The sequence below is a fragment of the Erpetoichthys calabaricus genome, chromosome 2, assembly GCF_900747795.2.
Source record: "Erpetoichthys calabaricus chromosome 2, fErpCal1.3, whole genome shotgun sequence".
Lineage (NCBI taxonomy): Eukaryota > Metazoa > Chordata > Cladistia > Polypteriformes > Polypteridae > Erpetoichthys > Erpetoichthys calabaricus.
In genome coordinates, this window is record NC_041395.2 from 219,855,698 (window position 1) to 219,882,541 (window position 26,844).

At 38.5% G+C, this 26,844-nt stretch overlaps 2 protein-coding genes across 2 annotated transcripts in view; one reads left to right on the forward strand and one right to left on the reverse strand.

Annotated features, from left to right (window-relative positions):
- Positions 1-18,706, reverse strand: part of glud1a (glutamate dehydrogenase 1a) — an 83,353-nt gene extending 64,647 nt beyond the window's left edge. The window contains exon 1 of the mRNA XM_028795181.2: positions 18,200-18,706. Within this exon, the coding sequence (XP_028651014.1) occupies positions 18,200-18,596 (397 nt within the window). The 5' untranslated portion in view covers positions 18,597-18,706. The remainder of the gene's footprint in view (positions 1-18,199) is intronic.
- Positions 1-26,844, forward strand: part of sncga (synuclein, gamma a) — a 405,959-nt gene that overhangs the window by 133,405 nt on the left and 245,710 nt on the right. The window lies entirely within an intron of this gene.

Below are 26,844 nucleotides of genomic sequence, written 5' to 3' on the forward strand. Positions count from 1 at the left end.
CTCAGGGTTGGGAGCGAGATCCTGCCCCAAGTGGAGGAGTTCAAGTATCTCGGGGTCTTGTTCACAAGTGAGGGAAGAATGGAGCGTGAGATCGACAGTCGGATCGGTGCGGCGTCCGCAGTGATGCGGGCTCTGCATCGGTCTGTCGTGGTGAAAAAGGAGCTGAGCCATAAGGCAAAGCTCTCAATTTACCAGTCGATCTATGTTCCTACCCTCACCTATGGTCATGAGCTATGGGTAGTGACCAAAAGAACGAGATCGCGAATACAAGTGGCTGAAATGAGTTTTCTCCGCAGGGTGTCTGGGCTCTCCCTTAAAGATAGGGTGAGAAGCTCAATCATCCGGGAGGGGCTCAGAGTAGAGCCGCTACTCCTCCGCATCGAGAGGAGTCAGATGAGGTGGCTCGGGCATCTGATCAGGATGCCTCCTGGATGCCTCCCTGGTGAAATGTTCCGGGCACGTCCAACCGGGAGGAGGCCCCGGGGAAGACCCAGGACACGCTGGAGGGACTATGTCTCCCGGCTGGCCTGGGAACGCCTCGGGATTCTCCCGGAAGAGCTAGAAGAAGTCTGGACATCTCTGCTCAAGCTGCTGCCCCCGTGACCCGACCTCGGATAAGTGGAAGAGGATGGATGGATGGATGAATTACACAGCAGAATACGCTTTCTCTCAACAGCTTTCACTGCATACAAGTAAAAACTGCATTCTTTTGACACAATGTTAATGAAATTTGTTAAATAATATATTTTGCTGGAAATAATTATTTCTTCTTATTTGAATACAAGATTCAAGGATTCATATTTTAGAAACCCAATAAATGAACATATAAAAGAAATGCTACTGAATATTCTAGACAGAAAAAAAAAAAACAAAAAAAAAAAACATAAAATAGAAGGAAGAGAGGACATGCTCAAGCATTTGTTGTTTGACTTATTTTACATTAAAATATGCAGAGGATGTTACACTTTTATTTACATAATGTTTACTACATAGAACATGTGTATATTTCAAATTAAACAAATATATAACACTGTGTTCAAAATATTTAAATTACTAATAATTGATTGCAACCTGTAAGCAATCCCTGGGCTGTTGTATTTATGCCAAAAGTAGTAAAAATTTCATTATGTTGTGTTTCATGAATGGCTTACTGAAACAAATCTGGAAGTTTATTCTTGTTTAAGCAGTTCATTTTCATCTGCACAGTATTACATAAAAATAAGATTATAAAACAGATTGCAGGGTGCACTCTAAGTAAATGAAAGATATAATCCAATGTCTTCTTCTTTTTTCATAGCTTTTCCCATTTTTATAGGGGGTTTCTGTTTTTTTTTTTTTTTTTTTAACTAGACTTCTCCAATAGTATCTTTCCACAAATCTTTTGAAAATAAACATTACATTTTAAACTTAATCTTCTACTTAAGATATCCACAAAAACATTTTTGCAAAATTGCTCAATAAACCAAATTATATCATCTCAATCCTCATAGATAAGGTTTGAACAAACTGCATGATAGAAGGGATAGCTGTGCACAGACCCAGAATTCTGACATGTTGAATAATACAACTTCAGAATGTAATGCTGCAATTTCTAATGGGTATTACTGCTTAAAATGATTAAAATTTGTTATTTACACGACTACAAAGCCCCGTTTTAAGTAGCCATTTTCTTTGTATCCTAATGGTAAACTCAATTAATCATGTTTAAATGCAAATTGGTTATTAGAGAAACATTTCAAAAGCACATCACCATTGCTGAAACTAGTTCATCTGTTCAATAAAGCAAGTAAATTGTCTGCCCTTTGGATACAAGGTACTCACACTTCTAAAGTTAAGTTTTGGGTTCACAAATGGCCAAAATTAAACAGCTTTCTCAAAAAAAAAAACATCAGTCTATTGTTCGTCTGTAGAATGAAGGTTATTCCATGTGACAGACTGCCAGTAAACTTAATATTTTACATAAAGTTGAGTTGTCTATTATTGTCTTGAGAAAACAAAGCAAACTGGATCTAACCAAGAACATTGACATTAACTCAAGAAATCCGCAAATATAAAGAATTCACAACATTATAGGCATAAATAAAGGTATTTTTAATAACATGGAATGATAAAGGGAAAAGGGCGGCACGGTGGTGCAGTGGGTAGCGCTGCTGCCTCGCAGTTGGGAGACCTGGGGACCCGGGTTCGCTTCCCGGGCCCTCCCTGCGTGGAGTTTGCATGTTGTCCCCGTGTCTGCGTGGGTTTTCTCCGTGCGCTCCGGTTTCCTCCCACATTCCAAAGACATGCTGGTTAGGTGGATTGGCGATTCTAAATTGGCCCTAGTGTGTGCTTTGTGTGTGTCCTGCGGTGGGTTGGCACCCTGCCCGGGATTGGTTCCTGCCTTGTGCCCTGTGTTGGCTGGGATTGGCTGAGGCAGACCCCTGTGACCCTGTGTTCGGATTCAGCGGGTTGGAAAATGGATGGATGGATAAAGGGAAAAAAGTATTGAACATAATAAGAAAAAGCAGCACACTGAAACAAGGAAAGGCAAGGGTTCCAGATGAAATCTGTAAGTAATTAGAAAGTAATTCCACCTCCTATCTGTGCAAATTGATATTAGCTGGGTTAGTACATATTGATGGGCTATAAAAAGGTGTTTTGCAACTAAGGTGTCACACAAGAAACCTCTCATGATGGGTAAAAGCAAAGAGCTCTCCGAAGACCTTCACAACTTGATTGTTGCAAACCATATCATTGGAACTAGAACTTCTGAATCTTTCAGTAAGCACCATTGGGGCCATTATCTACAAGTGGAAGGAATATCACTCCAGCATCAACAGGCCACACACTGGAGCTCCTTGCAAGATTTCTGACCAGGGAGTCGAAAGGATAGTCAGAAGAGTAGCCCAAAAGCCAGGGAACACTCGGAAAGAGCTCCAGAAAGACTTGGGAGGTAGCAGGAACAATTGTTATACAGAAAACAATAGGCAATACACTTCACCAGCATGGCCTCTATGCACGCTCACCCTGAAGAAAAGGCATGTTGAAGCTTTTTTAAAGTTTGCTACACAACATTTGGACAAGCCTATGAAATATTGGGAGAATGTAGTCTCATCAGACAAGACAAAAGTTGAAGTTTTTGGCTGTCATACTTCACATGAAGTTTGGAGGAGAAAAGGTACTGCACATCACGTGAAAAACACTATGCTAACACTGAAGTTTGGAGGCGGAAGCATCATGGTGTGAGGCGGTTTCTCATCTCATGGTAATAGCAATCTTTACATAATAAAAGGAACAATAAATGGGGCCATATACAAAGAGATTCTTGAAATGAATCTGCTGCCATCCACCAGGATGAGGATGAGACGTGGGTAGACCTTCCAGCAGGACAACAATCCAAAACGTACAGCAAAGGAAACTCTAAATTGGTTTCAGAAAAAGAAAATCAAGTTGTTAGAATGGCCTAGTCAATCACCCGACTTAAATCCAGTTGAACATTTGTGGAAAGAATTAAAGGTCAGGGTTCACAAAAAGGCCCTTTGGAATCTTCAAAGTGTAAAGACTATCACTTTAGAAGAATGGGTCAAAATCACACCGGAGCACTGCAGGTGATTGGTTTCTTCATACGGAAAGCATCTTGAAGTTGTCATTGCAAACAAAATCTTCTCCACCAAGTACTAGAGTGTTCAATACCTTGTCATTCCTCTTTATTCCTAACACATACTTTTATTTACAGCCTTTAATGTGCTGAATTCTTTATACAGTATATGTGGATATCTTGAGTTAATATCAATGTTTGGTAAGAAAATATTATATCTATCTATATATCTATATCTATATCTATATATATATATCTATATCTATCTATCTATATATATATACGAGCTGTATATACCCGGCGTTGCCCGGGGCAGAAGTAACCTAATCGGTCAAACACTTACATATATACCAAAGTAAACGTAATCGGTCAAACAGTTACATATATAAAAAAACCGAACCTAATCGGACAAACGGTTTCATATATACAGAAGCGAACCTAATCGGACAAACAGCTAATCTATATACATAAGCAAACCTAATTGGTCAAACAGTTACATAAATACAAAAGCAAACGTAATTGATCAAACAGCTTCATATATACAGAAGCGAACCTAATTGGTCAAACAGTTATGCATGTGCAGAATGATTTTACAAACATTATGCGTGTTAACAATCATTAAAAAGAAAAGATTGAGGAACTCTTCTTCTATATGTGATGAAGCCACTAATAACACAGATTTTTTTCAGGACCCAGCTGTTTCATAACTAAACTACTGCCACCCCAAAGTAATGCCTAATAGTGGTTTTTGGGGTAGCTGTGGAATAAAAAGGGTGTTTTTTAGTCAGTAAGAATCTGACAGTACCCTTCAGTACGGGCTGAAGGGTGCCTATGTAAGGTTTTACATCCTTCCCGTATGGAAAAAAAAACATAGTAAAGTTTTTTTTGATCATTATAGATAATCTCAGTCAAATCGAAGTACGCATTCTCAATTTATTTTTATCTAATTTTTACTTTTTCACAAAGCCATCCCATGCCAATTTGTATGAATAAACTTTTGCTAGAGAGTTAGCAAAAGTTTATTCATGCACATATTTTAATACGGATAATCTATCTCTAATCAAGGTTCTCATTTTCATTCTAATTTAAAATAATAATAGATACTCACTTTTTTCTTCTGTTTTAGAAAAACCAATCTATGCCACCTACGTCTTCGTCAAGTGAGCTTCATCCAGCTTTATCACATATAGAAGAAGAGTTCCTCAATCTTTTCTTTTTAATGATTGTTAACACGCATAATCTTTGTAAAATCATTCTGCACATGCATAACTGTTTGACCAATTAGGTTCGATTCTGTATATATGAAGCTGTTTCATCGATTTGCTTTTGTATTTATGTAACTGTTTGACCAATTAGGTTTGCTTATGTATATAGATTAGCTGTTTGTCCGATTAGGTTCGCTTCTGTATATATGAAGCTGTTTATCCGATTAGGTTCGCTTTTTTTATATATGTAACTGTTTGACCGATTAGGTTTACTTTGGTATATATGTAAGTGTTTGACCGATTAGGTTACTTCTGCCCCGGGCAACGCCGGGTATATACAGCTCGTATACATATACACACATACATGCAGTTTTAATAACACAGAAATCAATATAAACATTAACATCATTATCATATGAGAATATGAAGTAATATATAAGAAGCACATTTCATATAAATATAAATTATTAAACAGTAAAATCTTCTTCTGTAATTTGCTACCGTGGCAATTTGTGTGTCTGTCCAGGATTTTAAATGACCTGTAGCTCGCAAACCGTTGCACCTATACACTTGAAATGTGGTACACATATAGTACGTCACGTCTACTATCCGCTTTATGGGTGATGATTGTTTTAGTCTTTTTATCTTTATTTTATTTTATTGTACAATCAAGTCCTATCTGCGCACAGCAGGGCAGCCGTGGGCGGATGCGTATGGTGTATTCACTCGATGTTATCGTGCATTGCGCTGTCAGTGGTATTTTGATAAAAGAATTTGAACAACATATAAGAAGCGTATAAATTATTAAACAGTAAAACATTAACATTTAAGAAGTAAAGTTACATTAAGTACTACTGCTGTGCCTTTGGGTATACCTCATTTTTTGTTTGCCCATTACATGCTTAAATGTATACATTTTTTGGTGCACCTACCCGAGAACACGCGACATATAACCGAGCGTGGGAGAAGCATGGATTTTAAACAAGCGTTGAGTTGATGTGCTGGTCTCCCTCGTGAAATAACTGGTAATGTTTGACTAAAATCTACAGCGAGTAAAACGACATTAGCTCCTATTTTTTTTTTTTACGATCTCTGAGATGTTGCTTTTTTCGGTTCAAGGCTTCATAAGCTCTTTTATGTTGTATGGTGTACTTATCCCAAACCATCATCTTTGAATGTTGCAAGACTTTCGCCTTGTATGTAGATCGGGGTAATTACATTCATTGCATTCCTAGTCTGAATCACAATGTGATTGTATGGGTGGTTACCTGGCACTGTAGGGTTGCCACCCGTCCTTTAAAATACGGAATCGTGCCGCGTTTGAGAATGAAATTGCGCGTCCCGTTTTGAATCAATACTGGACGGGATTTATCCCGTATTTTTTTTATCATTTTTTTTTTAAAGCAGCGTCTCATGCAAATCATCCCACACGCATTTTATGAAGATGCCTCCTTTCCTACTTTTGATTGGGTAATACTTGATGTCATCGTTAGTTTGATTGGTGTTTTTAACTGTCCAGTGAGTAGGGCGTGTCTTTCAACCGTAAGCAGATTTTTTTGCACTGGTATCACTGACCTCGACGACGGCGACGTTATACGTCAAAAATAAATTACGATAAATGACGATTTTAGCGATACTTTATTACGACGGCGGCTACATAGACACGATCAAATAAAAACAAAAAAATCAAATAATCATTCTACATTTTCAAAACGTCGAAAAAACGACGGAATGAAAAAAAGGCCCACCCGACGACCCACCCATTCCATTTTATATATATATATATATATATATATATATATATATATATATATATATACACACACACACGTACATACAGTTAGGTCCATAAATATTTGGACAGAGACAACTTTTTTCTAATTTTGGTTCTGTAAATTACCACAATGAATTTTAAATGAAACAACTCAGATGCAGTTGAAGTGCAGACTTTCAGCTTTAGTTCAGTGGAGTGAACAAAACGATTGCATAAAAATGTGAGGCAACTAAAGCATTTTTTTAACACAATCCCTTCATTTCAGGGGCTCAAAAGTAATTGGACAAATTAAATAACTGGAAATAAAATGTTCATTTCTAATACTTGGTTGAAAACCCTTTACTGGCAATGACAGCCTTAAGTCTTGAACTCATGGACATCACCAGAAGCTGGGTTTCCTCCTTTTTAATGCTCAGCCAGGCCTTTACTGCAGCGGCTTTCAGTTGCTGTTTGTTTGTGGGCCTTTCTGTCTGAAGTTTAGTCTTCAACAAGTGAAATGCATGCTCAATTGGATTAAGATCAGGTGACCGACTTGGCCATTCAAGAATTTTCCACTTCTTTGCTTTAATAAACCCCTGGGTTGCTTTGGCTGTATGTTTTGGGTCATTGTTCATCTGTATTATGAAATGCCGCCCAATCAATTTGACTGCATTTAGCTGGATTTGAGCAGACAGTATGTCTCTGAACACCTCAGAATTCATTTGGCTGCTTCTGTCCTGTGTCACATCAACAATAAACACTAGTGTCCCAGTGCCACTGGCAGCCATGCACGCCCAAGCCATCATACTGCCTCCACCGTGTTTTACAAATGATGTGGTATGCTTTGGATTATGAGCTTTTCCACGCCTTCTCCACATTTTTTTCTTGCCATCATTCTGGTAGAGGTTGATCTTGGTTTCATCTGTCCAAAGAATGTTTTTCCAGAACTGTGCTGGCTTTTTTAGATGTTCTTTAGCAAAGTCCAATCTAGCCTTTCTATTCTTAAAGCTTATGAGTGGCTTGCACCTTGCAGTGCACCCTCTGTATTTACTTTCATGCAGTCTTCTCTTTATGGTAGACTTGGATATCGATACGCCTACCCCATGGAGAGTGTTGTTCACTTGGTTGGCTGTTGTGAAGGGGTTTCTCTTCACCATGGAAATGATTCTGCGATCATCCACCATTGTTGTCTTCCGTGGACGTCCAGGTCTTTTTGCATTGCTCAGTTCACCAGTGCTTGCTTTCTTTCTCAGGATGTACCACCTGTAGATTTTGCCACTCGTAATATTGTAGCAATTTCTCGGATGGGTTTTTTCTGTTTTCACAGCTTAAGGATGGCTTCTGTCACCTGCATGGAAAGCTCCTTTGACCGCATGTTGTCTGTTCACAGCAAAATCTTCCACATGCAAGCACCACACCTCAAATCAACTCCAGGCCTTTTATCTGCTTAATTGATAATGACATAACGACGGACTTGCCCACACCTGCCCATGAAATAGCCTTTGAGTCAATTGTCCAATTACTTTTGAGCCCCTGAAATGAAGGGATTGTGTTACAAAAAAATGCTTAGTTGCCTCACATTTTTATGCAATCATTTTGTTCACCCCACTGAATTAAAGCTGAAAGTCTGCACTTCAACTGCATCTGAGTTGTTTCCTTTAAAATTCATTGTGGTAATGTACAGAACCAAAATTAGAAAAAAGTTGTCTCTGTCCAAATATTTATGGACCTAATATATATAAACCAAACTATGATCACTATGCTATAAAAAGAAATTTTCTTCTCTAGAAGAACAACTGAACTGAAATATATAACACCTCGTACTACAACCAGCTAAGGGACCTTAGTATTCCAAAAGGTTGGGCCATTGCTCTAATATGAAGAGCAGTAATGTTGTTATCTACTTTATCAGGGCTGCTAGGTTACAAAATTAGAACATCAAAATGCTGGCTGGAATCCTACTAATTGAACCCAGCAGACTGCAGGTACCATGTCCTGTTTAGAAGAAATTTCGTCCATTTTCTCTTTATCCAAAGAAGAAGGTGCAAAGCTGAAAACCTGATTATACAGTATATGTTTTTCCATTACAAGCAAAAACTGTTAATGGGGTAGTACTTATATACAGGCTTTTTGATATTCACCTACATTATGTGCTTCACTATAGATACACATTTCTAAGTCTTGTGAACACGGACAGTACATACTATTCCTTTGTGATCCAGTACAATTGGCACTCCATTATGCTAAAAAAAAGCAAACACTGCATAAAACAAAACAAGTCTATAGAATTGAAGTGAGCAGTTAAAAATAGCACATAGAGAAATAAAGCTTAAGGAGTTGCCTGTGTGATGACACAAGCTCTAACAAATTAGTGGTCTTGATGCTCCCAAAGTTTCCTTGAGGCATCCCAAAGCCAGTATATTTACCACATAAACAGATACCAGTTGTGCAGAGAAAAACCATGGCTGGTTCCATCAGCCTTTAGAAGAGATAATGATGGAACAAAGCAGTAACCAGGCCTAGCCTGTTTCAACTGACCACTAATTGCTAGTGGCCTTCATAACATACCGTGATAGCTCGAAATACTGGTTAACCATATGAGCGAGCTGGGCTCCTTCTTTGTAGCCTTGACGCATAAAAAAAAAATTTTTAAGGCAGTCATGTGAAAAAGTAAGTGCACCTCACTGAAATTGTTGGCTTTAACATATTTGACAAGGCAAAGAGCAGAACTTCATAGAAACAATGCCTATATTAACAGTGGTATACTTCAATAAAAACACAAGGGAATTTCGCCTTTTCAATCATCTACTCAACAAAAATATTAATAGTTTTAATGGTCTACTGAGGAAAAAGGAATTACACCTTTGGCCTCAGAAGCGGATATTGCCCCCTTTAGCAGAAATGACTTCTTGTAGGTGCTTCGCATAACTGCCCACCAGTCTTTACCATAGACTCTGATAAATTTCCTTCAGTTGCATAATGTTTCTGGGTTTCTTTAATGTACTGCCCATTTCAAATCTCCCCACAACATTTCAAAGGTATTCAATTAGGTCTTTGACTAGGCCAGTATTTAACTCTCCATTTCTTCTTTTTAAGCCATTCCCTGGTGGATTTGCTAGTGTTTTTGGTCATTATTGTGTTTAAAGGTACATTTCTAGTACAACTTCAGCTTTTCGACAAATTGCCAGTCACTTTGACAAGCTGCAGAATTCACAGTTGACTTGATGACCACAACTTGAGGCAGTAAACCTACTCCAAACCATAACATTTCCACCACAATGTGTCGGCGTAGGCATGTGGTTGTTCTAATGAATTACTGCCTTCAATTGGCACCAAAATATTTACTGTTACTGTGGACAAACAACCCTATATTTGATTTATCTGTCCAGATCACACTATACCAGAAGGCCTGGTCTTTGCGTATTTGTTTAATGGAACATGGTATTCTTACTAGGGCTGGGCAAGTTAACATGTTATTATCGGTTAACGCATTAATTAAATAACACAGTCAATTTTATTGCGCATTAACGCAGTTTTGGTTATTATTATTTTGAAAGCCTCAGTCTCGCTAGTGATCAATAGAGATCAGTGATCTTCTTGTTACAGCGTGTTTCGATACGCTTTTCCTAGAATTAAAGTTAGCTTTGTTGATTTGACCTCGATTCCTTGCATGTGCATGAGTAGCGAAGAGCAAACAGCTTCTAAAATGGCATGTGGAGAGATACCAATTGCGTCTCACTGCAACTGCCACCCCAGCGCACCTGTCTCACAAAGACAGCCAGGCAGCCAACCCACTGTGCAATCAGACGTTTTATGTTGAATTATGTGTGAAACCATTGCTTTGTGCGCTTTTCAGAAAACAGAGTTTTTTGGAAAATATATTAGCCCTCAAAGAGGGCTACTGAACACAGACTGTTTATGCTGCTCCCTGATAAAAGAAAACGTTTCTGCTGGTATCTGTTCAGATAAAAAGAAAACAGATTTAGAAATGTTAACTTGCTGTTGTTCGCAAGGCGCATGTTATAAAGTTGTGATCGTGGCTCTGGACTCTGAGGGTAACTTGCTTTTCTATAATAAACTAGATAAAACGTTAATGCCCTGGCAGTGGCAAGTAGCTTTGATTTTATATTTGATTTGATTACATTAATGTTTAAGTTGAAATTTACAAGAAATATTTTAACTGCTACTATGTAAAGGGAATACTGCGGTTAAAAAGCACCTTACTTGTTTAAAATGTTTGCAAACCAAATACACGCAATACACTACTTTTGAGTTCATTATTGAATTTTGCACATATCAATGTGATTGATTGTCTGTGATTAATCACAGACAATTGTGCGATTGAAAATTTTAATAACTGCCCAGCACTAATTCTTACTTTAATGTTCTTTTTGGACAGCAAGGCTTTTTTCCTGAACACCTCACATGCAGGTCAAAGTTGTGTGATCCCTTTCTGGTTATAGATGCATGTACTTGACACCAACAGTTTTAAGAGTTACCTACAGATCACCCCAAGGTTTAATTCTGGAGTTCTTGGAGAATTCTTTTAGCATCAAATGGTCAGCTATTGGACTAAATGTACTGGGTCAGCCAGTGCTGGACAAATTAGCAGTCATTTGAAATCTATGCTATTTGTACAAGAAGGCACCCAAAAAATTCCTAGATCCCATTGGTCTATCATGGAAGTAGGGTATAGTTATGTAGTTATCAACTATGCTGCTAGGTACCACATGCTTAAAAGTCTTGTTAATCAGTCCCCCAAGTGGCATTTTGAAGATGTGATTGACATGCATGTTATTGATATTTGTTCTACTATTGTGCAGGTGACTTTGGGGACTTTTTTTTTCTTTAAACTGAAAAACAAGCATGTCAGGTGATATCAAACATCAAGACAATGATGATTGTGTTTTTTGTAATTAACTGACTTGTCAACAAAGGGTTAATCAACAGACTGTTAATCAGTAACATTACACTCAGCTGCTGAGGTGTCTGCAGGAAAGCATCTCGACGAATGTCACATGCAAAGTTGCATTTTGCGCAATGACAACGCATCTGTACACATCGTGTGGGCAGTTAAAGAATTTTTCACCAAGTATAATATGACTGTTGCTTAACAAACCCCGAATTTGCCACATCTCACTGCATGAGACTTTTTTTGTTCCTAAAATTAAAACTGAGACTGAAAGGCTTTTTGGCTGCTCCCACTAGAGGTCACCACAGCAGATCATCTTTTTCCATATCTTCCTGTCCTCTGCATCTTGCTCCATCTCATTACTGTCTTGTAGGCCTTCCCTTTCACTCATGCTGGTATCAATCTGTCACATATTACTCCTGACACTCTTCTCCACCCACTCCACCCTGCCTGCACTCTCTTCTTCACCTCTCTTCCACAGTTCTGGTTACTCTGTGCTAATGACCACAAGTATTTAAACTCAATTCCAGAAATTCTTGGGTCTCCCCTTGTAGAAGTTGTTTTTTTTTTTTTTAAACAGTGAAATGATTGACTCCAAATAATTTGGCAAACGTTTCAAATTCCTTATTAGACTTAGAAGCATCCACAACCTACTTTCTGAGGGCTTTGCAGAGCTCTTTTGATCTTGGCATGATGACACCATACACATCAATAGCAAAGAAAACACCTAAATCTAGATATCTAGTTTAATTAAGACAGGTTCCACCAGCATACTCCCCAAGGAGAGTCTAAACATTGGCACCTAATCTATAACAGCAGATTCTAAATTTATGGAATTGAAGAGGTGTATAATATAGATGTGAACTTACTTTTTCCACTAGGCACATCTGCATTATTGTTAGTGTATTCATTTTCTTAATCTAAATTATGACAATTTTATTTCTCATTTGTTTAAGAATACCACCTTTATCTGCAAGTACTGTCCCCATGACGATCTAATGTTTGCCTGATAAAATATGTTAAAAAGTCAACAATTTCTATTTAATGTTCTTACTTTTTCATTACAGAAAACAACTATCAAACAAAACAAGACAAAATTGACTATTAATAATGAAACTTGTATATCATACTGAAGGCAAGACAGACCACATACGTAATCAAGACAAAAAAAAAAAATAGAAAATTTGTTAAAAACAAAAAAAAGTATATTTATAAAAAGTTTCACAAGAGGTCATTTTAAACAATTCAAAAAACAGATGCAGTATACTTTATTAAAAAAAAGTTCCAAGTAACACAAAAAAACAGGCAAAACGGCAGCTAGTCTGATAATTATATAAAACAAATAAATGCTAGATAGCCAAAAGAGAAGTACGTAGAGCCTTACAGCTCCTTTTTCCCCCCATTTTCATTTATATATATATATATATATATATGTGTGTGTGTGTGTTTGCTTTTGTTGCAATTCTCAGAAATCAATAGGATATTCTTCTCCTAACTTTAAGCATAGACTGCAAGACATAACATGTGCAATACCAAGCAATCTTGAATAACAGTAAAAGGGTGTAGAACTACTGATACTAGACAAGAGTGAATTAGATATTTCATTTTTTTTAGTAGGGAAAGAAGCACATAAACGTGACAAAACTGACTGTTGTTACTTAGTGCATTTACATGTGCTTTAATAACCCAATTATTCACAGAAGCCCGATTTATTACAGAAATCGGGTTATTGGCCTCTGATAAACCTGATTAATAGAGGTAAATTTCTTCGCAATTAATCAGATTATGTGGCCATATAAACCCTTAATCGGGTTACTGTTAAAGATTTTGTAGTCTGCATGTGTCTGTTGTACTTTGTTAGCCTGCACATGTATTTGCTTCACACACACTTTAATTAGCCACAGGTAGAAGTGTCCACAAAATACATTTCCAGAGGCAAATGCTCAAGCGATTGCATTATTACTTCTCCTGGCTGAAATAATCTGTTTCAATATTTCAGAAATTGATAAATTTGTGTTGATGAACTGAACATACAGTGCTAAACTCAGCAACACAATCTTGAGAGCAGTAGGGTAGTAGGGTAACATGCTAAAAGTTACATGTGTTAAGTAGTCTGATTACTTTTTAAAGCAGTGAGTAACTTAATGCAATATTAAGTCTTACTGAAATAAAAATATTTTCATTATTATTATTCTAGCAGCACTAGGCATAAGGCAAGAAGCTCAAGTACCGGGTCTTTTGCAGGGCTCAATCACACGGCCAAGCACAAAAGAGTTTGCAGCGTGCAATCCAGCAAAAAATCTACGTAAAATGTTATTTTGATTGAACATTATAAAACACAAGAAAATTATCATTGGCATCATGATTATTTTTCGATTTACAGTGGCCAATGATGACATTTTAGCTCTTTTGCGTGGTTTAATGATGCTGGAGCATTTTACCAAAGAAGAACACCACAAGATTACTTGTACATGTAAATGCAGATTATTAAGAAAACTAGGTTTCTGCCTTAACTGGGTTACTCACCTTAACCTGATTATTTGTGTGCATGTAATGCATTGAATATTACAAAGGAATTGTGCACACATGCACTGAAAAGATGTTCGAAAAACATACATGTTAGGCCAAATTGGCACTATGTGTGTTTGTGTGTGAGCCCAATGATGAACTGGCACCCCACCCAAGGTTGATTCCTGCCTTGCACCCAAGATAACATACAGCCAAGTCCCCTTTCAATACTGAATCAGATGTTACAAAGTTATTTATTACAAAAAATAAATAAATAAATGAATAAAAGCACCCAATCTCAACAACTTTGGGAGTGTGCAAAACTGCTTTGTGATGGACAGATTAAAGAATTATGCTTACTGTTTCATTTCATTCATCTGAAAAATTATGTGATCTTAAATTTAATTTCCAATAAAAGGTAAGAAAGAATCTGACTAATAATAAAATTACACACAAAAAGAAAAAAAAAAGTTTTTTCATGGCTTCATTGATACAATTGTTGTGCAAAATTTTGGAAAAATTACATAAACTACTAGATAGATAGATAGATAGAACTATATTAAAGGAGCACAATAAGGAAAAAAAAAAAACATTGACAACGGGGATATTAAGGTAGGGATGACTGCATCCAAAAGGAAACCTTTACTGTTTTCAAATTAGATATAATGCCTACTGTAGAACAGTTATGCATCTTTCAATACAAGTAGTTTTCTGAATTGCACCACCTTTGTGAAGCTCACAATATATACTTCTTGTTAAGACTGGATCACAGAGCTGCAGATTCAATTTTGTGGTAATTTTTCAGGCATTTTGTGGCACGTTATTGAGCTGTGACTTGTGATGACTGTTTCTCTCTGGCATATGCTAACACCTAAAAATAATTGTCATTTTTGTGACAAATGCACCTGCAACATAGGCACTAACTATTAGGCCACTTTATAAACCTTTTAGTTACCTCATGTTGTTTAAAAACTCACAATTGAAAGTGCTAGTTATCAGACTTATTCTAAAGCTGGCATACTGTATACTTTTATTTGGCATTCAACTTAATGATGCACCTCTGAAGATGAATTTGTAATTGTCACTTAGTTACTTCAAAGTTAAACTCCCTTTTCCTGGGATGTTGCATTTATTTTGTCCAACCCTGAGCAAAGCTGAGTAGCCAAAACTGCATCACTTAAGGCAGTATTTCTCAACTGAGGGCCACAACCCACTTGAGGGTCCCAGTAAACTTCCAAGAGGGCTGCAAGTTAATTGAAAATAATTATAAAATAGAAGTAAAATACTTGTCACTAAAAAGTCAACTAAACCGGGGGTGTCAAAACTCTCTCTTTAAAGTGGATTGCTTCATCAGTATTTAAAATATGTTACCTGTACATATGACACACAATGACTGGCAGTTTTTTCCCCCAAAGAATCACTTTAAATTGTGTTTCATATTGTAGTGCCTCAGCTGTGCTAGCGCACTCAATACAAACACAGTGCTGTGCTGAGACATGGCTCAGTCTGAGAACCTTGCCAGCTATGTAAATGAAGACTGCTAGAAAAAAATGATAGGTGGGGTGTGCAAATATAGGCAATAACCAATGGGGAGGATGGACAAGTGAAGTGAGGAGTTCTTTCAGACAGAAAAAGAAAGGGTATCAGGTGTGGTGAGCGTGTAAACTACAGAGTGGAAGGAGAAAAGGCAATAGAATTAAGAAGGAAGACACTGGTGAACAAGAGCACTATAGAGGTCGTCTATTGGTGTTGCTTTACCAGGAGCTAAAAGGCCGAAAGAGAAGCAGAGAAGTGTGGGAGTCTGAGCCAAAAAAAAAAAAAAGAAGCCAGGAGCGGTGGCTGTATTTTGTCCTCTAACATGCCAGTACCCCATCATCCAGAACAGTGGGAGAGACAGTACCTAGTTCACAATGTTATTTCTTTCAACCTGTTCTTTTCACATCTCTCCCATTTTGAACCTCACAACTTAAACTGTTTTTACCTTGAATGACTACATTCGCTGAATCTTGTCTTTCTTTCCATTACCCACAAAGAAGTCGTAACAATATATAGTTTATCTAGATTACATTTACACCTGCCATTAAAATGCATCTCCAGTCTAGATAGAGATTGGATGAACAATCCACATATGCACAGCAATTCAGCAATGAGTGATTGCTCATGTTCACCTGTGCATAACAGCACACCACGGCTACTAATCTGTAGCTAGAATGGCAACAGACTGCTCATAATGACTTAAACAAAAAAAGGCGAAATGAAGGTGACATGCCACACTGCCATAGAGAACATGTGTTTTAGCATCCTGGCAAATATGAGATGGACTCATAACAGACTCACATTCCACTGAAGCCACTCTGCTCAATTTTTTTAAATTATACAGGTGTCACAGCCTGCCACCCTTCCGTGGCCTAACCAACTGCTGCCACGCGACTGGATGAGAAAATGCTTTTGTATTTCAAGTTGTGTTAAATGGGATTATTGCTGATGGAAATGGTCCAGTCCATAGGACAATTAAACAGATCCTGTAATTAAGTTATAAAAAAGTATGAGAATCGTATCTACTCCCGACTAATTCTGCATTTTTAAAATTACATTTTTACAAATTACATGTTTATTTTCAGAAATACATTATCGCTGTATGTTTAATTTAAAAAGCAATACATAAAAAAATGGATTGAGTAGCTTTTTTGCCGTTATCAAAATATATGTAGTGACCAATTATGTATTTTAGTAACTACTAAGTAACCAAGATATGCTTTTTTTGGTAAATGCAAGTCTAAAAACGAGCACCTTTCTTGTGACTGCCGCAAAAGTACAAGATGGTAAATATTACGAACTGTGTAAGGGGGTGCCCTCATATATTCAAGTAGTACACAAGGGACTCTTGGAAGAATAAAGATTGAGATTCACAGACTTGAGACATTGCTGGTTAAAAAAAAAAAAAAATGTCACCAGTTACCATATCTAAGGGTGCTGATACTTTTCCAAGTCAAGACAGTATACAGAAAAAGGGTATCTGTCTTTAATATAAAGTTTGTTATAGTTTAACACTTAAAAAGTACTATAGCCTATGTAAAACTAAAACTAACTTTACACACACTACAACCTGCATGTGGAAATATTAATTCATCTAATTATCCATTATCGTACTCCGTTTACAGACTCTTACGTTTCTTGACAAGAACAAAAAAAACATGTTATTTGGCTTATACCATTTCTTCAATGCTTTATAAAAGTAATAATTCAAGAGTTTACCTTAAAACCTAAAGCCACGTAAGTATTCTATCTTTTCCCATATCACTCTATACCTGCATTACCACCTAAAAGAAATAGAAAAAATGTATAGAACGTTTAAGTCCCTTTATTACCACTAAATTTAACTTGAGTATAACTGGGAATGGCATTGCCATGAACATGGTTTTATTTAACATGGCCCTACTTTAAAGTGATCAAGAACACTGAGGCACGGTCTTTGACAGCACATGCTGCTGAATAACATACCTACAGCTGTTTAGAGTGACCGGGTCACAAAGCTCTTGGAAGGGTGGCAAAGATATATTTAGATAAATAATATTCAAAAGTAAAAGTCTCTCCTAATAAGCATTTGCTTTATGATACGAGCAAGGTTGTAGAGGTTTCAAAATTTACATTGCCAAAGCCCACTAAATACAAAATTTTCTGATCAAAGTTTAAACTCTCTTCAGTGTCGTATCAGCAATCTGTTAAAATTAGAAACGGAGGATTTGTGAATGTTGACGTGAAGTGTCATAAAAATATTTCCCACTATATGTGTACGTAATAATCTATGATAGAAAGCGATGTCGTTCTTTTAATCCATTTTGTAAAGTTCTCTGAATAGAAGGTTAAAATCTTAGCCTTAACGGTACAAATAAAATACACATTTGTTCACCAACTGAAAACAAGACAAGGCGTTTCAGCAAAACTCGAAGGTGTTTACTGGCATCTCACGCTGTTCCTTTGCTATGTTAAGTGTTTCCTGGCTTGCCCAGTGCCCTTCACCCATTCCTTAACACATTGCACCGCCTAGTATCGCGCTTTCATCGACTGTCCCAAAAAAGAAGGCATGCCCTGAACTTTCTTTTTTCCACTTTCCTTCATACTGTAATCACAGAAACCCGTGACACTCTCCTTCCTTTCTCCCCGGTTCTGCCTTCGCTCTACTTAAGCCCTCCTCAGAGGTCGCTGTAGAGCCATCCTACCACGTTGCCCAGTCTCTTCCTCACCTCCTTTACACGGGGTGCGGTGCTGGCTGTGCTGGGCCCGGTACCCCTCGATCACTTCCCATTCGCCGTTGTCTCTCTTGATGGGGAATGAGACGCTCAGGACATGGTTGCACGGTTTGATGATCTTAAGGATCCCTCGAACCCGGTGCCTCTTCTGCTCGTCGGATTCTTTGGTCTTCAAGTCTTCCACCAGCTTATCCTCCACGATACTAGCTCCGCGATCGAAAAAACCCTCCACCATCTTGAAGAAGTTGGGGTCATCATCACCCTTGGAAGCTCCCACAGCTTCGCTGTAATTGCGTACGCGCAAGAGCGCGGCGGAAGACGGCAGCACAGACTCGGCACAGCTTGAAGCTATAGCTCCGCGAGAGAGCAACTCGCCCAGGTACCTGTACATGCCGCCGGATGAATTTACAAGGCGCTGTTAGTGAAGATGGAGGCTACACACGCAGAGCTATCTGTACTTCTCACTGACAGCCCTCATGTCGGCGCGCGCTTTAAGAGGAGGCGCGTGCCCGATAGAGAGGAGAAGGAGGCGGGGTGTACTGGGTGTGTGAGAGCTCACAAGCAATTCGGCGTTCTCAGACGGTTGGGTAAAACTTACACGCGCGCCTGCGCATATGCTTCGTATAGAACGACGTCAGCTTACAATGCATGAGAGGAATGTGGCCGGCTCCATGAAATAACATTTACTGTTACCATGGCAATGTGGCGGAAGTCGGGGGAGGGGTGCATTATTCAGTCGAGTTTGTACAAAAGTAAGCGCGTTGCTACCGTTTTAAATGATTACAGCTGCATGATAAAATAATAATTTTGAACAAAAACTGAAAGTGTATAAAAATACATGATTTATCGAAGAGCTGGATATATATGAATAGACGTAGAACTTCCCTGCAATTTGAAGTGACCAGAGATAGAATATTTTTACACTTTACAATACTTAACCATTTGTTGCCTCTAAAGGAGAAGTTAAGGTTCAAACCACATGCGAATATTACAACTGTTGGGATACATCAATACATCAACTTAAAGTGCAGTGGTTATGCTTATTACTTATTGTCTAGAGCTGAAGTAAAAAAAATCTATATAACCAAGACATACTCAGAAAGTTATTGGGAATTTGCCTGGGATTGGTTCCTGCCTTGTGCCCTGTGTTGGCTGGGATTGGCTCCAGCAGACCCCCGTGACCCTGTGTTCGGATTCAGCGGGTTGGAAAATGGTTGGTTGGTGGTTGATTATTTTTCTATAATGAATGCACAGTTGAAGTCTTTTTGTTCTCAAACTATGTAAGGTGTCATTTCAGTGCTGGTTTCATTCCTTTTTCTTTTTCAGTTTCCTTTTTTCCCCCCTGCACACGGTCACAGTGGCAATATTGCAGTCAGGTTGTAAACAGTACCTGAACTGGAAAGAAATAAGTGCCGGTACTCTCTGTTTTTGTTGGATTCCTGATATTCCTTCTGATGTGATGCAGATTTTACTTGATCTCATAATCGGGTTTAGGGTGGGCATGAGGGGGTTCCCCTCGGAGTTATGTGAGATATGTACACTTTGGTGGGCGTCTTCTTTGAGTCGGAATGATATCCCAACTTTAACACACACAGCCATTGACTGCATGCACAATCTGGTGAAAAATGGGAAACTTGCCAGCCCACTTTAAGCCCTGTGGAATTCTCAGTTGCTTCCAGGTTAGTCAAGATGTGTAATCCATCAAGTGTGTCTTGGATCTGCCCTGTGTCTTCTCCAATTGGGCCCGCTTTGTTGGAGGCATCACTGGGGCACACAAAGTATATCTCCCCAGACCACCTCAGCTGGCTCCTCTTGATCTGAAAAAGCTCTGATTTTATTTTGAAGTCCACCTATATTACTGATCGCTTCACAGTATTTGTACACAGAGATCACAGTTCACAGGGTGTGAGCCCAGAAGCTGTGAGGACAGACCTTATTTTGACCTTTGTTTTTTGTCACTACCCAGAACACATTACAATAAGTATTTGTATTTTTTAATTACAAAGGACTGTTTAGATATTTTAATATTTTGAAGTCATTCTTGTTGCTCTTTCTTTCATGTTGCTATTATCCATCTTTATATTTGCAAGGTGTCTGAAGGATGGACAATATGTGTGTGTGTGTGTGTTGGGCGTTGCTATACTTACAATCTTGTGTTCTTTTGACTAGTATATTTTAAAGTTTGTTTGCATTCAGTTTTATATTGGGATACTCCAAACAGGGTTTTTTTATACTGATCACCAATTTCGAGTTACTGAATTGGCCAATTCCAATACCATTTTTTTTTCTTTATCTCTGTTTAAAACTTTAGTTTAGACTACATGCCAGCATAGCAAGATGCATAGAAGCCTTATGTACTATATTAAAGTATTAAGTTTATTTTTGTAATTGAATTATAGACAACAGTTATTACTTGATCATTTTTATTGACAAAATGAAATTCTGTAGTTATTGTTCAGTAACCATTAAATACTAAAAATAAATAAAATTATTTGAAATAATACTTTTTTAACTAATAACTAAGGGGCTTTGCCCCCCGCTTGCTTCGTTTGCCAACACCCTGGCCTGCGCTACACGCCAGCCACTTTGTGTCTCTGCTGCTCGCGTATGTGGATTTCACTTTCACCAAACAACAAATCATTTAATTCTCGCAGATACGCCTCTTCATAGGGTAGAAACACTATTTTTCCCTGATGGCAACACAAATTAGACGATCTAGAAGTCTCCGACTTAAAAGTTTAAACCCGAACAATATATTCAATCTCTTTTCGCTGTTCCGTTATTTCACTGAGTAATAATTTTCGTTTGTTTGCGCTAATGTGATCTTTACTATCAGTTTTTTGAGTCTTTCAAATTTTAGTACTTTCATTATCTCTAACCTGCTCTGCATGTATATTGCGCCAATGTTTTGGAACCTCTTTATGATGTTCTACTTTGTCATCCACTCTTTGTCTTTTATTTCCGGCCCCAGGCTTGGTTAAATCTCTTGGCACAAAGTCTCGTTTCGTAGGACCTGAAAGTATCTCTCTGAAAAAGTCACGTCTCGTCCCAAGCTAAAAAGTCTCATCTCGTCTCAGGATTTCTTTATATAATAGAGAGAAATATGTAGTTTTTATATCCATAATTTATATGGCATAAAAGAAAATAAAATGCTTCACATTATTACAAGCTGTCATATTGTTTAATTTCTACTTTAATGTTAATGTTCTTAATTTAAAAAAAGTACTTTTCACCATTTTCATATATATTCTCACACATTAATTCATTTAATTGATACTGAATGTTAAACACTGCTTAAACATAAATATATATGCACTTATGAGTTTTAAATAGTTTTTAATCATTATTTACACTACAATTTTTTTTACTGTTCAAAAATAGATTTACATATTTATACAGTTTATTTTTTTTAGTGTAGCAGCTAGACATTCCTGATTCTGGTAATTATAAATACCAACTATGCACCACATAATGTCCGTTCAGGCAACGTTCGACTGCATATAGATCTGTTATCCCATAAGGTTATAATAGACTTCAGAAACCCTGGTTAGAAAACAGAATGCAACAACTTCCTACACACAACACGTGAATCTCATGTGTCTTATATACAAAGTGATTGGGCTGCCAGTACTGTACTGTAAGTTCTATCATTATTTTAATGTGTACTTTCCCTAATCTGGATGGCACGGTGGCGCAGTGGTAGCACTGCTGCCTTGCAGTTAGGAGACCTGGGTTCGCTTCCCGGGTCCTCCCTGCGGTGAGTTTGCATGTTCTCCCCGTGTCTGCGTGGGTTTCCACCCACAGTCCAAAGACATGCAGGTTAGGTGAATTGGCGTTTCTAAATTGGCCCTAGTGTGTGCTTGGTGTGTGGGTGTGCTTGTGTGTGTCCTGCGGTGGGTTGGCACCCTGCCCGGGATTGGTTCCTCCCTTGTGCCCTGTGTTGGCTGGGATTGGCTCCAGCAGACCCCCGTGACCCTGTGTTTGGATTCAGCGGGTTGGAAAATGGATGGATGGATGGACTTTCCCTAATACAAATAAAATGTTTTCTGTATAATAGTGAATGCTTTGACTCATAGGCAGCTCTATCCAATATTGCAGATCATGCATCTCTGGAACGTGGTAACATTATCTCTTTATATTTTGTCAAAACAGGTACACTACAGTATACCATATAGATTTCCTAAGTTATGTGTATACCATGGTGTTCTCACAACATCCCAATCGCATAAGATCCTATTTCACAGAACAGTCATCAAAACTAAGTTGCACATAGCTATAGATTACCATTTTAGTTATGAGGTACTTGTTTCTTACCAAAACTTATACTGCATAACACACCCAAACAAATAATAAACAGATCACGAACCTTTAAAAAAGCCACAAATGTTCATAAGATTTTTATCAAGAAGACACAAGGCAAACATACTTATCAGCTTTACAAGTAAAAACAGATACATTTTACAGTTAAGCTAACAAGCCCATTGTTTATTAAGCAGCAATTTCAAATTCTTCTTTGTCTCTTCTTTTCCAAACAGAAAACGAGAGCCGCTGTACTTAACATAAGCTTACTCACTGTCCAAACTCAGACAGGCAGTGTCCGTTTTAATTAAAGGACAAAATGAAAAGGTTCTGAATTCATTAAAGTAGTTTTTCTTGCAGCTTGTCTAATTGCACAGCACGACTCACCTGATTCCTTTTTCTGAGTTTATTACTTCACTTTCTTTAATGTAAAGGCTAATATTTTAATCTTCTCTCTCTGTGGTAAAGTCTGCGTTACTGTTTTCTGTTTACAGGAAGTTCACAGCAAAAAAAAAAGATGTGCACTAGCCAATCTACTGTAATACCTTATGTAAAGTTTAGAAAAGCAGATGCTGAAAAAATAATTTCTTGTGACTGGCCAATTTACCAATCACTGATCAAGTCTTTTATAATTATCGGTCAGAGCATCACTATTAAATTTATCTTCTGAAGTGACCGCCTATCATTATGAGGCTTAGTGACTGCACTTGCACTTTATTAGGAAAGTGCCCCTAGGAAGCATTTTTAGGTCTTGGCACAGTTATGCAAAGTTGTTCCCCACAGTGTGTTTAGTCAGTGAATTATAGGTTTGGGACCAAAATTCTTCAACGCTTTGTGTAAATGTAATTATCAGCCACTTCTGCACTTTTACTCTACCACATGGAGTGCTGGGTAACCCTTCTACTCTGTGTATTTATATGTCTCTCTATATATAAAAGAAAATCCTGTAATGGAAAGCAAATGCAAGGCTACGATACGTGATAATCTCTTAAGAAATTTTAAAGACCCGTGAGACCAAGAGATTGTCCCAGGGCCGTAGCAGAAAGGACAGTGGCTGTACAGGCTTTAAAAAGATCGAAGGGCAGCGCAACAGCAGCTACCCCAACCGAACGCGAGCAGCGTTATACATCCTGCAAGAAAGAATTCAAACACGCCCAGGGCCAGTAATAAAAGACAGGTATTGCTTTTACAGTGTCACGCGAGACCAGGCAGTGAGCCATCATTTAAAACAAGTCAACAGACCTCTAAGCTAGCAGTTGTTGGATTGCTTTTGGCAGGCAAGCATCATGTGCTCGGAGCTCTTAAAACAAAAACATGCGACATCCAGAAGAGGCAGCTAGCAAGCAGCAAAAAGACAGCAAATGATCCAAAGGCATATCCTTAGCATACATTCAGCCGCAACACCCTTCACAACATGAGCAGGGCAGGAAATAAAGAGACAAGTATTGTTTTTACAAAAGTTTTTAAAGTAAAAGTGAAAATAATGCATTTGTAACAATTCACAAGAAAATAACAATCTCTTTAAATTGTAGATTGCCTGCCTAAGGTAAAGTCATCCCTGATGAATGGGGACGTGGGACTGAGGGGTCCTTTCATCGGATTAGCGCTATTTCAGATGTGGAATGGCAAAATGGGGGAGGCAGCTTGATGAATGAGGTCTCCAGGACTTAAAACAAATCAAAATCATATTATGTGATATCATCTAATGTGAAATTGTACTCTGTACTTCTAGAATTTTTATTTTTATACTGTATTGAGGATTTATTCTGTTCTATGTATTGTACTGACCCCCTTCTTTTTGACACCCACTGCACCCCCAACCTACCTGGAAAGGGGTCTCTCTTTGAACTGCCTTTCCCTAGGTTTCTTCCATTTTTTCCCTGCAAAGGTTTTTTTTTGGGAGTTGTTTCTGGTCTTCTTAGGGGGTCAAGGCTGGGGGGGCTGTCAAGAGGCAGGGCCTGTTAAAGGCCATTGCGGCACTTCTTGTGTGATTTTGGGCTATACAAAAAACAAATTGTATTGTATATCTGGTAAACCAAACACAGGGGTTGGCGAGTGAAGCGAGCAGGGGGCAGAGCCCCCTAGTATATATATATATATATATATATATAATTTTCTCCATTTGTCACTTATTGAATGAGATATGTTATTCAATACCAACTGGGACTGTGTGAAAAATCAGCTGCCCCCTTACAGTTAATAACTGGTTAAGCCACCTTTAGCTGCAATGACTGCAACCAAAGTGCAAAATTCAGCATCAGTCTTTCACATCACAGTGGAGGAATTTTAGTCAGCTGCTGATTGCAGAGCTTCTTTATTTCATAAACATTGGTAGGTTTTCAAGCATGAACTGCTTGTTTCAGACTTTGACTAGGCTAGCCCAAAACTTTAATTTTTACTAATTTTCAACCATTCTAAAGAGGCTACTTTTGGATCATTGTCTTGCTGTATAACTCAATTACATTTTAGCTATGTGTGAATGAGCAGGCATACTCCTTAAAAAAATTCTGATGCAGGGCAGAATTCATGTTTCTATTTATTATAGCAAGTTACCCAGGTCCCGAGTCAGGAAAGCATCCTCATCATAATGCTACTAACACAGTGTCTGACCATTGGTATCCATATTACTAATCAAGAATGGTAAACCGGATATGGACGCAGGAACCTGCCCGTGGACGCAGGAGACATAGTGCGCAGGCGCCACACAAAGCCCCCCTCCCCAGAGTGAAACGGGAGAGACTACGAACGTGCGCAGGCGCCACACAAAGCCCCCCCGCCCCAGAGCGAAACGGGAGAGACTACGAACCATCTGACATGCCGCAAGCAGGATAAAGCTAGGTCAGAAATAAAAGACAGAGTAGGAAACAAAGTAAAACGTCATAAAGAGGTTAAAGAACATGGAGAGCAGGTTACAGATGATGAAAACTGGAATGCAACAGCTTCAAAAAAACCTAGGCATGAAACACATGCACAGCAAGATACAGAATATAAAGGCAGAAACAACGACAGTTAAACGTCCACACCACACAGCGGAGGAAGACCCGGAAGGTGCAGGTGCCTACATCGCACGTCGGAAGGCGCGGGAAAGTACGAAAGGCAAAGGCGCCTACACAGCATGGTAAAACCCGACATAATACGGAAGGCGCAGGTGTTGCCGCCATTTTGTGAGTGGCACTAATGCGTAGTGAAGGCGCAGGCGTCACCACCATATTGTGCGTGGCACTACTGCAGAGTGAAGTTAGGAATAATGTGCTGTTTGGGATCATACAAAACGGCAAACGCGACCCGCCATCTAAAACTGCGGAGGCAAAGCAGGCACGGGTTCAAACTGAACGAGCTCGACTGACGGATATACACCTACAACGTGCGTCTCAAACCGCAGAAGCAGGGCAAGCACGGGTTCAAAACAACGCAAGCTCCTACAATGCGCGTCTGAAACTACGGCTGCCCAGCGGGCACGGGTTCAAAAAGCCGGGGGTAGGCGAGCGAAGCAAGCAGGGGGCGAAGCCCCCTTGTGATGTTCATAATGTGAAATGCCATATTTGCTTTACTCCTGAGAGAATGAGAGTCATGTCATTCTAAATGTCCCATGTTTGTCTCATTTTTCCATTGAGTATTGTTCCAAAGGCTTGGGGATCTCTCAGGTTCTTTCTGGGAAATGAGATGGGCATTTAATATTCTTCTTGGTTAGCAGCAGTTTCCTCTTTGTTCTCATCAATGAATGCCATTTTCTTCCAATTTCTTTCTTACATGAAGCCTGCAGTTTTGGGATTTTTTTGGGATCCATTGGGACTTCCTGGATGACTATATATTGTGTCTTTAGAGTAATTTGTTCAGGCCATCCACTCCTGTAAAGATTCACTGCTGTTCAAAGTGCTTTCCATTTGCAGATTATGGCTCTCCTGTGGTTTGGTGGAGAGCGTTAGAAATGGTTTTATAGCCCTATCCAGACTGATAGATTTTTTTTTCCGATCTCTTCAGATATTTCATTTGATCATGGCAATATTTGCTTGTGGAATCTTTCTGCTGAAATTTTGGCTCTAATGATAAAAATAAGTGGGGCAAAATAAGTGAATCGTATTTTGAGCAGGACTGGCTAATCAAGTCATGGGCTATAATCAGTCTGGTATTGTTCCTTTAGCAGACTCTGATTATGTTGTTAACTCAGTTGGTTACACTATGGGGCAATTAACTTTCATACAGTGCTAGTTGGCTTTGGATACATTTATTAAAATAGAAAGATGAAATAAGTAAAAATGTGTTATTTTTTCACTCAAGTGCCCTTTATTTAAAACTAGATTCTACTTGAAGAGCTGGAAAACATTAGGTACCAAACATTT